The sequence below is a fragment of the Dasypus novemcinctus genome, chromosome 11 (assembly GCF_030445035.2).
Source record: "Dasypus novemcinctus isolate mDasNov1 chromosome 11, mDasNov1.1.hap2, whole genome shotgun sequence".
Lineage (NCBI taxonomy): Eukaryota > Metazoa > Chordata > Mammalia > Cingulata > Dasypodidae > Dasypus > Dasypus novemcinctus.
The window spans coordinates 52,493,974-52,508,846 of NC_080683.1; the positions used below are offsets into that span (position 1 = coordinate 52,493,974).

Genomic DNA, 14,873 nt, shown 5'->3' on the forward strand with positions numbered 1-14,873 from the left:
CCAGAAAGTAATAAAGTAAAAATAGGATTGCTAGCATAATATTACCTAAAACATGGCATATTAATTTTTAATTAGCAAGCACAACTCAATCATCCACTTAAATATTATTGGTAAATTGAAAGTATTCCAGATTGTGTTCTAACATACTTTTAAGAATGATTTCCTTTAAATCATTCTGCTTTTAAAGTTAATCACCAAATGTGATATTTGTCACTTTGGAAGGAATTCATTACCTAATGTGAAAATTTCTAAATGGGTGTATCCAATTCTAATATGTGGGTAAGAAATCACTCTAGCCATAGTGATGTGACACTGAGTTCATTTTATAAATTAAAAATAATGCTTGTAATTTTATCACAGAAATACAATGTAAGAGAAAAGTTTCTTTTTATTAATAAGGAACATTGCCATTATGAGATTTCTAAATATCTGATATTTCTTTTTTATTTTATTTTTTATTTTTTTTATTTTTTATTTTTTATTGACTTTGTAATAATATTACATTAAAAATATATATGTGAGGTCCCATTCAACCCCACCCCCCCACCCCCCCTCTCCGCCCCCCCAACAACACTCGTTCCCATCATCATGACACATCCATTGGATTTGGTAAGTACATCTTTGGGCACCTCTGCACCTCATATACATTGGTTCACATCATGGCCCATACTCTCCTCTATTCCATCATGTAGGCCCTGTGAGGATTTACAATGTCCGGTGATTACCTCTGAAGCACCATCCAGGGCAGCTCCATGTCCCGAAGACGCCTCCACCTCTCATCTCTTCCTGCCTTTCCCCATACCCTTTGTCCATTATGTCCACTTTTCCCAATCCAATGCCACCTCTTCTATGTGGACACTGGATTGGTTGTGTCCATTGCACCTTTATGTCAAGAGGAGGCTCAGATTCCACCTGGATGCTGGATGCAATCCTCCCATTTTCTGATATTTCTTAATATCTTTGTTGGTGACTAAAATTTATGAGAACAGTTTTGGTTCAGTGTGGATAAGTGCATTGTTGATAATGTTACATATTTTCTATATATATATATGTGTGTGTGTATATATATGAATAAAACTTGCTTGTGAGAATTTATCCTTATTTCCAATTTTATGAATTAGAGAATTGTGATCAAGGATTAAGTATTTTAATATAAGCACTGAAATCGGAAATATGAACATTAAGCTTTATTGTTCCTTGCTTATTTTGTTAGAGAAGTTGTGGGTTTTTACTTGATTTTTGATCATTTACATGCACAATATTTTCATGCTACTGCATGAATACTTTCTTTTGAAAGTAGAATTCATAGTAACATTTGCAGAGATTGCATCAATATTTCTCACTTATATCTTAAGTTACTAGTTTTTTCATTCTTTCATTTCAGACTGACATCAGAGATTATTAATCAAGTAGGTATAGGTAAAAGCCTTTCACAACTCAAGAAGAGGGAGAGCATTAATGACTAGATTACTAGTCCTCCGTTTGTTTTTTGTTTGTTTTTTTTTCCCCTCTCATTGATATCTCTTCTCTTTTTCATATAGTGCCAGTAACAAGTACCTAGGCTGGACTTTATACCTGAACATAGCTAATAGTCCATTTAAGAGTAACTCCAGGGAAGCGGACTTGGCCCAGTGGTTAGGGTGTCCGTCTACCACATGGGAGGTCTGCGGTTCAAACCCGGGGCCTCCTTGACCCATGTGGAGCTGACCCACGTGCAGTGCTGATGCATGCAAGGAGGGCCCTGCCACGCAGGGGTGTCCCCATGTAGGGGAGTCCCACGTGCAAGGAGTGCGCCCCATAAGGAGAGCTGCCCAGCGCAAAAGAAAGTGCAGCCTGCCCAGGAATGGCGCCGCACACAGGGAGAGCTGACAAAGCAAGATGACACAACAAAAAGAAATACAAATTCCTGGTGCCACTGACAACAACAGCAGTGGGCAAAGAAGAATACGCAGCAAATACAGAGAACAGACAGCTGGGGTGGGGGTGGGGGAAGGGGAGAGAAATAAAATAAATCTTAAAAAAAAAAGAATAACTCCACTGGATGCTCCATTATTTCATGGAATTCTGGAACTCCAGGGCCTTTGGTGGTATCTGATACAAAGGAGAAAACCGAGTCTGAGAAGGTTAAATGAGTTGACCCAAGTCAGATGATTCACATAATAGATTGCTGGACATCCTATTCACGGTTGACTGAGTATATACACTGTTGAGTTTCCCAGAAATAAATCTGTGAACCAGACAGTGTCTGATGCAAGTGGATGTTATTAGAGCTCTCGTTTCCTGAATCCTGATCAATTAATCAGGATTGGACCATGTAGGGAAATTTATACCATACTAAAGATTGGAATCTATCCTAAGAGCAGTGGAAAATCTTTTAAGGAAAGGATTTAAGCAGAGAGCGATATGATCAAATTTGCATTTTTAAAAGCTCAATCTGTCTTTATTTGAGAGAATAATTGGGTGGAAATAGGTGAGATTGGACTAGGTTCAATATATTACGGTGCCATTGCTAAAGTCTAGTTTGAGATTAGTGATGGAGACAGATGTAGAAAATGGAGAGGCTTAAGGGATATGTAAGATGGTGGTTGAGAGAAGAGAGGAGTACTATGATGCCTTGGTTTCTGACCTTATAGAGCTGTTTAGATGGTGGTGCCAAAGTCTGAGAGGTCCAGCTTATTCGATGGAAGATGTGAATTGGGATTTAGACACATAAAATAATTTAAGTCTATAAGCAGTTGCTTATGTGGAACTAGAGAGCAGAGGAAAGGTCAAAATTAGAGATGGGTATTTAATTAGAACTGTACTTGTGAATAAGATTTCCTATGGAAATAATTTAGACTAAGTATAGGCAAAATAGACAGGAACAAGTACACCAATTTTCATATAATGGTTGTATAAAAAGATGGAATAAATATAGCTAGGGTGTAGCTTTCTTTCTCTTGCTACCACATGTAATATAAAAAAACAAATTCCAACAGATAGAGAAGGTATATACTGAACAGGATTTTTTCTTGAACCCAGGCCCACAAAATGTTACTCATCTATTTGAACATACTTTTGTTTGTAGTGTTTTCATTTCATGGGATTATGCCCATAATATATACCAAACAGACCTGTATTATTTGTGGCATAGTTAGGAACATACTTTTTGCTATACTTTATATAAAATTATATGAAAATCTGTGTAATCCTAAATCACATGACTAGGAACATCCAATTGTCCAGTTAATATTTTCTCCACTTCTGTTGTACACCATTTATCAAATTTAACATGCCCAAACTCAACTCCAACCTTCCCCTCAAACCTGTTCTTTTTTCTGGTCTTTTCCATCAAGTTAGAGAGTGCGGAGCCCTTTTAATTCTTACTCCCATACCCCCCACACCCAAATCCATAATCAAATATGATTAGTTTACCTCCAAAATATATTCCAATCTGTCCACTTTCTCCCTGCTTCCCTTCTAGCCCTTCTTTCTCTAAGCCATTCTCCACACACTTGACATAGGTATTTCTTAAAGGAAACTAAATCTGGTTGCTCCCTGATCAGAACTCCTACATAATTCCCGTTTGTGCTTATGATAAAATTTGTAGTCTTTTTCTTGGCTTACAAAGTCTGGTTTATGTGGATGCATGGAGAACGTGTCAACTTTGCTCTTCACCAGTACTGTTCCCTGTATGGAATGCCCCTGTTCCAACCCTTCGCCTGGTACCTCTACTCATCCTTCAGATTTCAGCAGAGATGCCATTTTTTAAAAAGTGGTCTTTGGTGAGCCTCTCTGGTGGTGACTGGCCTTAGGGCTGAACCTGAGTGACAAAGGGAGCTAACCACATGAAGATCTGCAGAAGGGGCAGTGAGTGCAAAGCCTAAGGCTGGGATTAATTTAGCCTTGAATTAAAATCACAGCTGCCTGCCAAAATACAGGAAACTCAACTTGCTAAAGCTTCTGGGCATGAAGTGTTTCTATACAGTGTCAAATAATCCAGAGATTTCTAATCAAATGAGGCATCCTTTGCACAAAGCAAATCTCTACTCTTCATGTTGTCTTGTGATGCTGTTGGCTTAGCTCAGCAGTGTATTATTTAGGGCTCAATGACTCCAGCATGCAGACTGTAGATGTATGTATGTATGTATGTATGGATGGATGGATGGACAGACTGTAGATGTATGTATGTATGTATGTATGTATGGATGGATGGATGGATGGATGGAAGGAAGGAAGGACGGATGGACGGATATATCCAAGAGCAGTAGAAGCAATAAAATGTTAATTTTCCTAGGGAAAGAGATAAAACATGTGCCTCTGGTCATTTTGAAATATATGCATAAATAGAGATGGAAACAGACAGACTAATGATTGTTATACATGCTTCTTGCATCACTAATTGCCCACAATTGCTCTTTTATTAATGAACTGGAGAAAATTGGGAGAATCACAGACTCCTTGAAGAAAACTGTCCCAGTAAAGTGATGAGTGGCCATAGGAGCGATGAGTGGCCACAGGAGTGACAGTACAGGCAAGGTTTCTTCTCTGATTTTCCACAGGAGTTTCTTTCCTGGCTCTGCATTTTGGTTTTTTCTTTCTTTTTTAAAGATTTATTTATTTATTTATTTCTCTCCCCCCTGCCCCGCCCCAGTTGTCTGTTCTCTGTGTCCATTTGCTGCGTGTTCTTCTTTGTCCACTTCTGTTCTTGTCAGCAGCACCGGGAATCTGTATTTCTTTTTGTTGCGTCATCTTGTTGTGTCAGCTCTCTGTGTGTGTGGCGCCATTCCTGGGCAGGCTGCACTTTCTTTTGCGCTGGGCGGCTCTCCTTACGGGGCACACTCCTTGCGCGTGGGGCTCCCCTACGCGGGGGACACCCCTGCGTGGCAGGGCCCTCCTTGTATGCATCAGCACTGAGCGTGGGCCATCTCCACACGGGTCAAGGAGGTTGGGGTTTTGAACCCGGATCTCCCATGTGGTAGACGGATGCCTTAACCACTGGGCCAAGTCCGCTTCTCTGCATTTTGTTTTTAGTTTTCTTATTCTCATCACAGTCTCTTGACCAAGGCATGTGATAGAATCTACATCAAAGAAGCTGACAAAAATAGACAGGGAGGAACAGAACTATTTTGTAGAGGCTGCTTATACAACCATCGAATTTTAAAATGAAATTAATAAAAAGACCATGTCCGCACTGTGGAAGAGTCATTCACTCACGTGGAATTATTTGTGCACCATGTATTATGTACCAACTATGTACCTAGCACTATGCCACATGTTGGTATGCGGAGATAACTGGAAATGGACCCCGCTTTTATGGAAAATCATAGTAGGTCAGAGAAATGTAAATTGTTGCCGTAGGTGCTACCATATTAAAAATACTATAAATGCTTGTGATGCAAAGGAGGAGGTAATTAGCTGCATCAGAAATTATGAAAGTAGGCTGAGCAATAAAGGGAGATGTCACTCTTTTGAAACGTTTCATATGTAAAATGCATGTGATACACGTTTTATTACATTTATCATATAAATATGCTTTGGTTATTTTAATGACTTGAATAATGAGGCGTTGCCTCTTATGAAGAGGTTGAAAAACTTTGCGGGAAACGGACTTTGGCCCAGTGGTTAGGGCGTCCGTCTACCATATGGGAGGTCCGCGGTTCAAACCCTGGGCCTCCTTGACCCGTGTGGAGCGGGCCATGCGCAGCGCTGATGCGCGCAAGGAGTGCCGTGCCACGCAAGGGTGTCCCCCGCGTGGGGGAGCCCCACGCGCAAGGAGTGCGCCCGTGAGGAAAGCCGCCCAGCGTGAAAAGAAAGAGCAGCCTGCCCAGGAATGGCGCCGCCCACACTTCCCGTGCCGCTGATGACAACAGAAGCGGACAAAGAAACAAGACGCAGCAAATAGACACCAAGAACAGACAACCAGGGGAGGGGGGGAAATTAAATAAATAAATAAATCTTTAAAAAAAAAAAAAAAAGAAAAACTTTGCATTAAAAAGTTATGCCTTTCAATATTCTCCCACCTTTTAGAGTTCTCAAAACGATTATAGTTTTTAAATGGACTGCAAATTAGAACAGTGTTGAAATCAAATGTCAGGAAATTTTAATTTGAATATATATTGCAAAATTTTAAATTTCATTTAAACTTTAAGAGATACTTTTCTTCTGCGTTGCCCCTAGTTGCATATAGGTCAAGTATTTTAACTTTAGGTCTAAGTGCCCCATAGCTAGTTTCTTCTTGGGTGGGAAGCAATGGCATGAATTTCAAGGTCACTGAGAATTGGGCTGTGAACCTTGGGGCAACTTATTTCTTTTCTCTGAGCTAGTGTCCAACCTGGTAGGCAGTGGGGATTAAATGCTGTAATGTTTGTAAAGCATCTGGCACATGGCAAATGTCTAATAAGTGACTCTGATCATTGTCTGTTTATAATATTTAGTTTTAGAATAAGGTTGTCAAAATGACTTCTACCAAATTTTAACCTTGCTTTACAATAATTTGAAAACTATGGAATAGTATATCTGCAACCTCTTGAAAATAAACGTTTAATGAACATGTGGACCAGAATTCACTAATGACTTCTCTTGTGAAATTGTAGAAGGCTGATTGTGTGTCTGAGGCAAAGATAGATGTTATAGAGAATGTAGTTTCCTGTACTTTTTATTTGATCTTTTCATTCTCTCTGAAGATTTAGCCTCAAAGAATGTGGAAAACTCAAAAGCAGAATAGATAAACTCACACTGACTCAAGGAGACCTTTACAGCTGTTTACCCAGTGATTTTTTTTTTTAAGTCCTAGATAACAAAATATCAAGAGTGAAATTGTGAGGCTGCCTGCCATATTGAAATCCTAGAGTAAAACTTAGGTCAGAGAGGTTCTACAAAAATAAATATTAGTTTGATACATGAGTCAAAAGGAGTGTGTTCCTATTTCACTTCTCCTGTCAAGTGTTTTACATTTAATCCTGTAACAGGTTTTGGATTAAGAGCTTGTTACATTCATTATCAAACTCAAAGAAACTTAGACTTAAGCAGAGTGAACCCAGTAAATTTATGTAGCTCTTCCCAGGCTTGGATAGATCAATGGTGCATTTTTTAATTTCCATGAAGAATTTTTCAAATGTACCACATATGAACATAAATGTTTGATTTTCTTTTATTGGCTTTATTTTCTCCACCTTTTTTTTTTTCTAGGATTATGACAGTTTTTTTGAATCAAAGGAAAGCAACACAGTCTTTTCATTCTTAGGCCTAAAACCAAGATTGGAGTCGAAGGTAGGTCAATGTTTTCTTATTCTTATTTGAGAATTCATTTTTCTTGAATTGTTCCCAAAGATTGAGTCTGAAGGTGTTGAGGGAATAAATTTTTCATTGCCTAAAGTTTTAGCTTTCAATTTCTCAAGTGCATAGTCAGGGATTTCGTACTGTTACAATAATAAAAGAAGCCCCAGTCTTTTTTTCTTTGTTTCCAATTTTCAGTTGTTGCTGTATATTAGAATATTTGTAATTTATACCCTCTTCATCCAAGAAAAATTTAAGGTACTAAAAATAGTAGGTGCTTTCTATTTGACATTGCAAGTTTACATTAGTTTACTTTTTTTTAAAAATAGCTGAATCAAAGCCATAGTTTAAAGGTTTTTTGCATGTTTAACACATTTACATGGGAGGGGAGATATTCTGTAATAACAAATGAAAAAATGCTGCAATTCCTGAAATAATCAAAAGATTTTTGAAGTCACTTATTATGTCATGTGTTCTTGATGACCCGTCCATGTTTTTCTAATATTTAGACCTAGAAATGATATATATCATTGCAAATCTGTGAAGCACAGATTCACTTTCAAAAAAGAAAAAGCATTTCTTTATTAATTGCATAATACTTTGATTATTTCCCCCTTTAAAAAATACTGTTTTCTCCTGATTATGAAAAATTGGGAAGTACAAAATTAATTTATTAGAAAAGTTGGGAAAATACAGAAATATATGAAATAGAAAATATAAAAATTACCTGTTGTTCCACCACCTGGAGATAATCATGTTATTTTTGGTGTTCTTCCTTGCAGTCATTATATATATAATAATTGAGGCTTTGACTGTATTTCAAATTGGGACTAAATTCTAAAGCATTTTTTTAAAATACTGAATTGAAATGAAAGTACATTACTAGGAACTTTGATATCGGTAAGTAATAGGTTCTTTTGAGGATACCCAGGATTTGTGCCATCTCTGGAACACCTGTGGGAGGAAGGAAGCAACCATAAATAATATGAGTTATAAGCCAGCACCCACAGTACATAGGCGATGTGGAGTTTTGCTTTGTTTTTACATCAGTGAGTCCACAGATGGTTGTGGGTGGTTTCCATGCCTGTCTTTTAAGCAGAGGCAAACCCACATGTATAATAAAGTTTCTTAAAACTATTTTTATAAAGAGGGAACATTTGAATATTTATTTTATGAAAATTTTAGTATTTTTATAGCACATTTCATCCAAAGATATTAAACAGTCTAGATTTACTTTCAAAGAACTGGAAAAAACTAGGGTAAGAGTAATTTGATGGATGCATAAATTCCAGTGGATGTCATTGCCTATGCAAAACCCTTTAAAAAAAATACTGTGTACATGGTATCTTTGTTCTCATTTTTCCCTAAGACATTGATTCTTGTAGCCTCTGCAGGCTGATTTTCAAAAATTCTTTTAAAAAGTTTATTCTCTCAAAATTTGTCAGGAAACCTATAGTCTATAAAATATGCACTCTCATGTGGCTTGTGGACATAGTGCTAAAATTGCTTTTGGTGTCATTGAAGTTGACTTGATTTCAGAAGACCTTTCCAGAGGCAGGAAGGCCCCTGGAGCATCCCCACCCATTCATCCCACCATTTCAGGGTGCCTAGTGGGTCAGTGGTACCTGGACGGGAGTATGTGGAACCACAGTGAATGTCAATATTGCAGTGTTCATGCTACCCTACCCACTGTTGTGAACTATTCATGGCCTTCATGGCTAAGAGCAACTCACACTTGATCTCCATATGGGGAAAATGACCTTAATACTCTTTAAGAACAATCCAGCATTTCCCCCCTTTCTAGTCATTTATTTTTTACCATGATGAATAGCTGTATGCTTTAAGTTTTGCATTCTGTTTCATTTGAAAACTGGGTCCCAACAGTCATCTTTAAATATCTGGTAAAATATGGGGGAACATTGGATTCTTTTCTTTATTTTACTGTCATGGTGAAAGAGACCATGTTCTTTAGGTATTCATGCTAAGGACAATTCATGATCACTAGAATTGACTTCTTTGGAAACCCAGGGAGAGACTTGGTCAAGCACAGGACTCCTGGCACAAAGACCAACACTTAGAGCTGGAAACTGGATTTCTGTGTGTGCATGCATGTCTTGCACACTTGCACAAGTGTAGTATTACACTGCCTGTTTGAAGGTTGTAAACGCGTTTACTTTTAGGCATTTATAAATGAGCTTGCTGTAGACACCATAACTTGTCTTCGGGAAAATCTCTGGTTTAAAAATACTTAATTTTTCATTATACCATCCATGTGTAAGGCCTCGACAGAGCGTGCCAAGGGTGTAATGTATGAAAAGATAGAAACCCTCCTTTTCTCCCCCCTTTCCTGCTCTCTCTCTGCAGTATATACACATAGACTAACTAGAAAGCCCATCAGGGAGCTTGTAAAGACACTGTGAGCATCTGTAATTGCTCTTACGTGGTGGGGAGGAAGAAGAGAGGCAGCAGGGCAAGAACACCCATGGGCCCAGGAGGCAGAGGTGCTGTGTAGATTCCGACTGACCTGCTCTCAAAAGTGGACAGGGCAGAGGAAGTCAGAGGTCACAAAATGGTGACCTGCAGTCCAGATTGGCCCTGGATATGTTGTTTGTCCTGCAGAGGTTTATTTTTAAAATGAAATTGGGTTTTTAATATTTAAAATACAGATTCCCAGCTTTTTCCAAGAAGTTGGAAGGTATAGGAGCCCCTGGGTGGGCTCTCTTTCCCCTTCCTTGTGGCTGGCAGGAGCCAGCAGTCTCTGCCCAGGGGTGGGTACATTCTTCTGGGAGCCTTGCACCTGGTGCATCGTGATACATACCTAACCCTGAGAAATTAGTCATTTCCAGGTAGAAAACCATCAAGTTTGTCTTTTTTTTTAAAGGGTATAATAGATTCAAAGCAGAGCCTGTAGTGGAAATTTCTGCTTTTCAGATCCCTGCCATTCAGAGGTGATATTCACAATCTGTAGCAACTAGTAAACCCTGGGATCTGCAGTCAGAGCTGGTGTGGCTTGCATTGCAGAGGTCCCATTATGCTCGGTGAGGCCCTTTTTTGGTTGGGTCATAGGGCCGTCTTGGGGGTGCAGGGAGAGGGGCAGAGGTGGCACTTGGAGGAGCCTAGGGCAGTGGGTGTTTACCAGCATGTACAGCTGTATTGGTATTGTCCTTCAACTTGGGTTGCTATTAGCCAGTGCCTTCTGAATGAGGTAACCTCACGCGGACCCCTCTCACCTAGGCTGGAATGAATGACACTTCCAAGAAGAGTTTCAGCAGGCTGTTGAAAACAGGGTTTTCTCTCCACTTTTATATTTGGCAGTTTGTGTGGGTGTGATTTAAATCTGGGCTGTAATCCTGAAACCCAGGGGTTGTTCTTTTCAGTCACATGGGGGTGATTTATTGTGCTTTACAATGTCTCTGCTCCTGGCATTTAAAAAATCACTGCCAGGGGTGGATTTGCATGTCAGTACAGTGCAATAACTGGCTTTTTTTCCCCCTAAATAGGCAGAGCCTTAGGAAAAGTAGAAGATGATGGAGATGCATTTTGAAGCACCCTCTGGTACTCAACAAGCACCTGCTTACTTAATGCATCACTGTGATAAAAGCCACATGCATCATCAGTAACTTTGCTTGCCTTGGAAAAAAATGTTTTTGGAAGATGTGGGTATAATGGGGATTGCACTATTGCTTTAAGTCGAATCAGGACTGTGGTGGTTTTTTCCTTATTTTCAGATTTGCCTGTGGTTGCCTCACTTACCTAGAGGTATTATAAACCTGTTACAGGTGTCCTTCCTTAATGACTAAAAAAATAACTGGGTAAGATAACACCATCAAAGAAGAAAAGTACTGGTTCTGCCCTGGATTATGGTAGATGCCAGTATTGATCAAAATCAACTGGATTGCATCCTTGAAATTTGTTTGCCAGGTTATTAAAATCTTTTGATCAGAAAGAAGAAAAAAGCAATGCTGGTTGACAAAAGGCATTGAAGATTTTTGCTGCAGACTCAGAAACATCACAGTTCCAGTGCTTTGTAATAACACCTATTGAAAAGTTAGATGTTCTAACCTTTTTGTTATGGAAACTCTTACCCCATAAATCCTCCAGGCTCCTACTGATGTTTCCAAAAATCACTGTACCAACAAAATGTGATCAGAATAACCAAGTTACAGGGATGAGAATAATTGCTATTTTGGAAAAAAAAAAATGCTTCTTTATCTATCGCAAGGGGAAAATTTCACCTAAATGTTTAAGACTGTTTGAAAGATATATTTTAAGAGGTGTACTAATTAGGTAGTAAATTTATAGGAAAATTGTCTGATTAACATCTGAAGTCATTTTCAATTCAAGTAGTTTATTTATACATAAATGCACATGTATTTTTTTAATGCAGCTCCCCTAACTACCAGCTGCGTATTCTATTTTGTGAGGGTATTATATTTTTTTGAGAAAGGAAGATCTTGGTTAGATATATATTGTGAACCCTTGATGAGGCATGTTAAAAGATACCAATATTGCTGTACAATTTAAATTTTTTCCTGTGTTACTTTTCATCATTCCTCTAACTTTGTCTCTTCATATTGCTGGCCAGGGCACAGTGTCAGCTTTTTTCCGATGAAGATAAACACATGTTCTCATTTCTGATATGAGCACATGAGCAGCATATACAGGAAAGGGGGAGCAGGGTGTCTAGAAAGTTAAAAAAAAAAAAAGGCAAAAAGCTATCCAGATTGTTTTTCCTTACAGCTTTTAAGCTAACCATAGCATCCCAGCATCACTCTGCCAAACTAGATGGATTGTAACGCTGAATTACTACCCCAGGTTACATACCATCTACTTTCCACTTTACTTTTTTTTTTTAATCAGCAAAGCAATACAAGAGACCAGGTCTGGCTGCTACTATTACCAATTGTGAGTACACTAGAAGCACAATGTCTGACGTTTATCTTAGTGCCTCAGCTCTCCAGGGTATAGAGGAATTGCCCTGCAGGATCACACCTTGTTCAGAGAATGTGTCTTTACTTGTACAATTTTACTGACCAAATTTTGAACAGTAATATTGATATTCTTGTTTTCTTCTTTAACAGGCTATCTTTAGATTTTGATCATCATAGTTTTAAAAGCCTAAAAAAAAAGTGAATGAGAATTGCAGGCATAGGTGTACTATCAAAGGCATTTTACGACCGAATTCTAATTTTATTTTCTTTATTGGGGCAAAGGAAATGTGCTGCTAAATCCAAATAATGCCACTTTAAATTAGATAACATACAAAGTGCCATCCTGCTAAGTATCTGAAGACCAGAAGGAAATTTAATTGGGGAAATATTTTTTTCCCAAAAATCTGGTGTTCAATTAAAATAAGAAAGGAGAAAAGGAAGACCTTCCCTACCTCCCCTCCCCAGACTCTAATATTTTTCAGATTTGTTTCTGTTTTAAAGATAAAAAATATTTTAACACCCCTAAGTAGGTGTTTTTATACTACATGAATTTAATAATTAACAATGAACTAATATTTGTCTTCTATTATTGTAAGGTACCAAAGGCTCTTTCTCTTTTGTTTGTTTGATTTCATTATGGGGGTTTTGTCTTTCTAGAAATGCTTTGCATTTAACATCTTCTCTTAAGTATCAGGGTTTAATTTGACCTACATAATCATTGTTTTTAGGTTTCCATTTGTAAGCATTTGTCTCTAAAGACTTTGATGAAATCACCCATTTTATATTTAGCACAAAAGAGGAATAAATTATACAAAATATGTATACTGAAAATGGAGTGTTTGTTCCCTTCCATATCTCACACCTTTTAATTTTAGTTCTGGGTTTGGTTGAAACCTTTCTGCTCAGTTGGGATGCTGTGTTTCCGCTGCTCATGCATCTCTCCATGCATGAAAGCTGCAGGTTCAGTTGTAAACATGCAAAGAGGTCATTTGACCATTGGAGGAGCCGCACATGTGGTCCAGGGAATGTGTGTTGGAAGGAGACCACTGAATCACCTTGGACCGTAACTAGGACTGAGGACGGATTCCAGCCACTCAGCCACTTGGTTCAAGTGAATGACTGTGTGGTTTCCTGGGTACACTGGAGCCAGGGGCTGGTGGGTGTGTTCTCCTAATAGGGCACAGAAAACAAGGGCGGTGTAGCTGTGACCCCTAGTACCGAAGGCTCCCTTTGAGGCAGCCACCCTTGAAAGCATAAGAAAACAACATTTCTGAAGGTAGTATCTGAGGTTGATTTCATTGTTCAAATGTTTCCAACCTTAAACAACCAAGATAGGGGGACTGAAGGAGGGATAAAAGGGAGCAGGCTATAAGTTTCCAGCAGTGTGCTAAATCACTAAATCAAATAAGCAAAGTAGTAGCACCCACCTGAGACCTAGGTTTTCAGTTTTCCCATTCTAGAAATGGAGGTCAGGGAAGGTTGTTTGTTCTTTCAGTCAGCATGTTTTGAGCCCCTTGAATGTGACACATATTGTCTAAGGTACCACAGTAGCAAGACATAGTCTCCATTCTCAAGGATGAGGGAGACAGAAGCAAAAACAACAGTTATAACCGAATAGTAAATGATGTAGTTGAGGTAAGTACATAGTTCTTGGGCAGTCTTTCATCACCTGAAACCTCCTAATATTTTTGTTTCTGCTGTTCCAATTATTATTTCATACATGCAGTGGAATATATGTGCACATATATATACAAGTTATATATATATATATATATTAAAATGTAAAGAACAGTAATTGAACAAATCCCAAACTCCTGTGTACTTGCCACTCACATTGTCTTTTCTTTGAGTCACCATGTGCTATTCCTTCCCATGTCCCTTCTGTCCAATAGAGGGAGCCTCTGTCTTGAACTTTGTGCTGGTCCTCCCCTTGCTGTCCTTTATTCCTTTACCTCTATGTATGTAACGGTTAAAGAATAATAAATGGAATTAAACTGTATGCATTCTTCTGTCATTTCCTTATTGGGGTCATTGCAATGGAAGTTACCCATTTTGAAATGACTACCCTAGTTCATTCATTTTCCCTGCTAAGTATTATTCCATTGTATGAATATATCACAATTTTTCCATTCTCCGGTTTCTGGTTATTGAACTGCATTTTTGTTTGAAATAGAATAAAGGAAATGTTGCTGTGAGTGTTCTTTTATGTGACTTCTAGCGCACAGACACAGCAGTGGGTATATATCTGGAATAGAATTGCTGGATTGTACAATCAGCACATCATCAACTTTAGTAGATAAGGTCAAATTGGTTTTGAAAGTAATTGTACCAATTTATACTCCCACGAGCATACTAGAATCTCTGATACTTCGGAGCCTCACTAATGTTTGGGATTGTCAGACTCTTAAATTTTTGCCAATCTGAGGAATATGACATTGTGGTTTCATATTGCATTTTCTTGGGTACTGATAAATTGAGCATTCTTTCATGTGTTTATAGATATTCTCTTTCTTCATTTGGGAAGTACCTTTTCATGTCTTTTGCCTTTTTCCCTGAATTGTGTTTTTAAAACTTCTATTGAGTTTATTGATTAAAAAAAAATTTTTTTGCATATATATTTTATCAATTAACAATTATTAAAGTGAAGAGAAACCAGATTTAGAGTAGAAAAATCTTTTGAAGCTG

At 38.2% G+C, this 14,873-nt stretch overlaps 1 protein-coding gene across 2 annotated transcripts in view; it reads left to right on the forward strand.

The window, feature by feature from the left end:
* Positions 1-14,187, forward strand: part of SH3BGRL2 (SH3 domain binding glutamate rich protein like 2) — a 76,554-nt gene extending 62,367 nt beyond the window's left edge. For both annotated transcript variants that reach the window (XM_071218575.1, XM_004450578.5), the window contains exons 3-4: positions 7,171-7,251; positions 10,758-14,187. In XM_071218575.1, the coding sequence (XP_071074676.1) occupies positions 7,171-7,251; positions 10,758-10,769 (93 nt within the window). In that variant the 3' untranslated portion in view covers positions 10,770-14,187. The remainder of the gene's footprint in view (positions 1-7,170; positions 7,252-10,757) is intronic.
* The last annotated feature ends 686 nt before the right edge of the window (positions 14,188-14,873 follow it).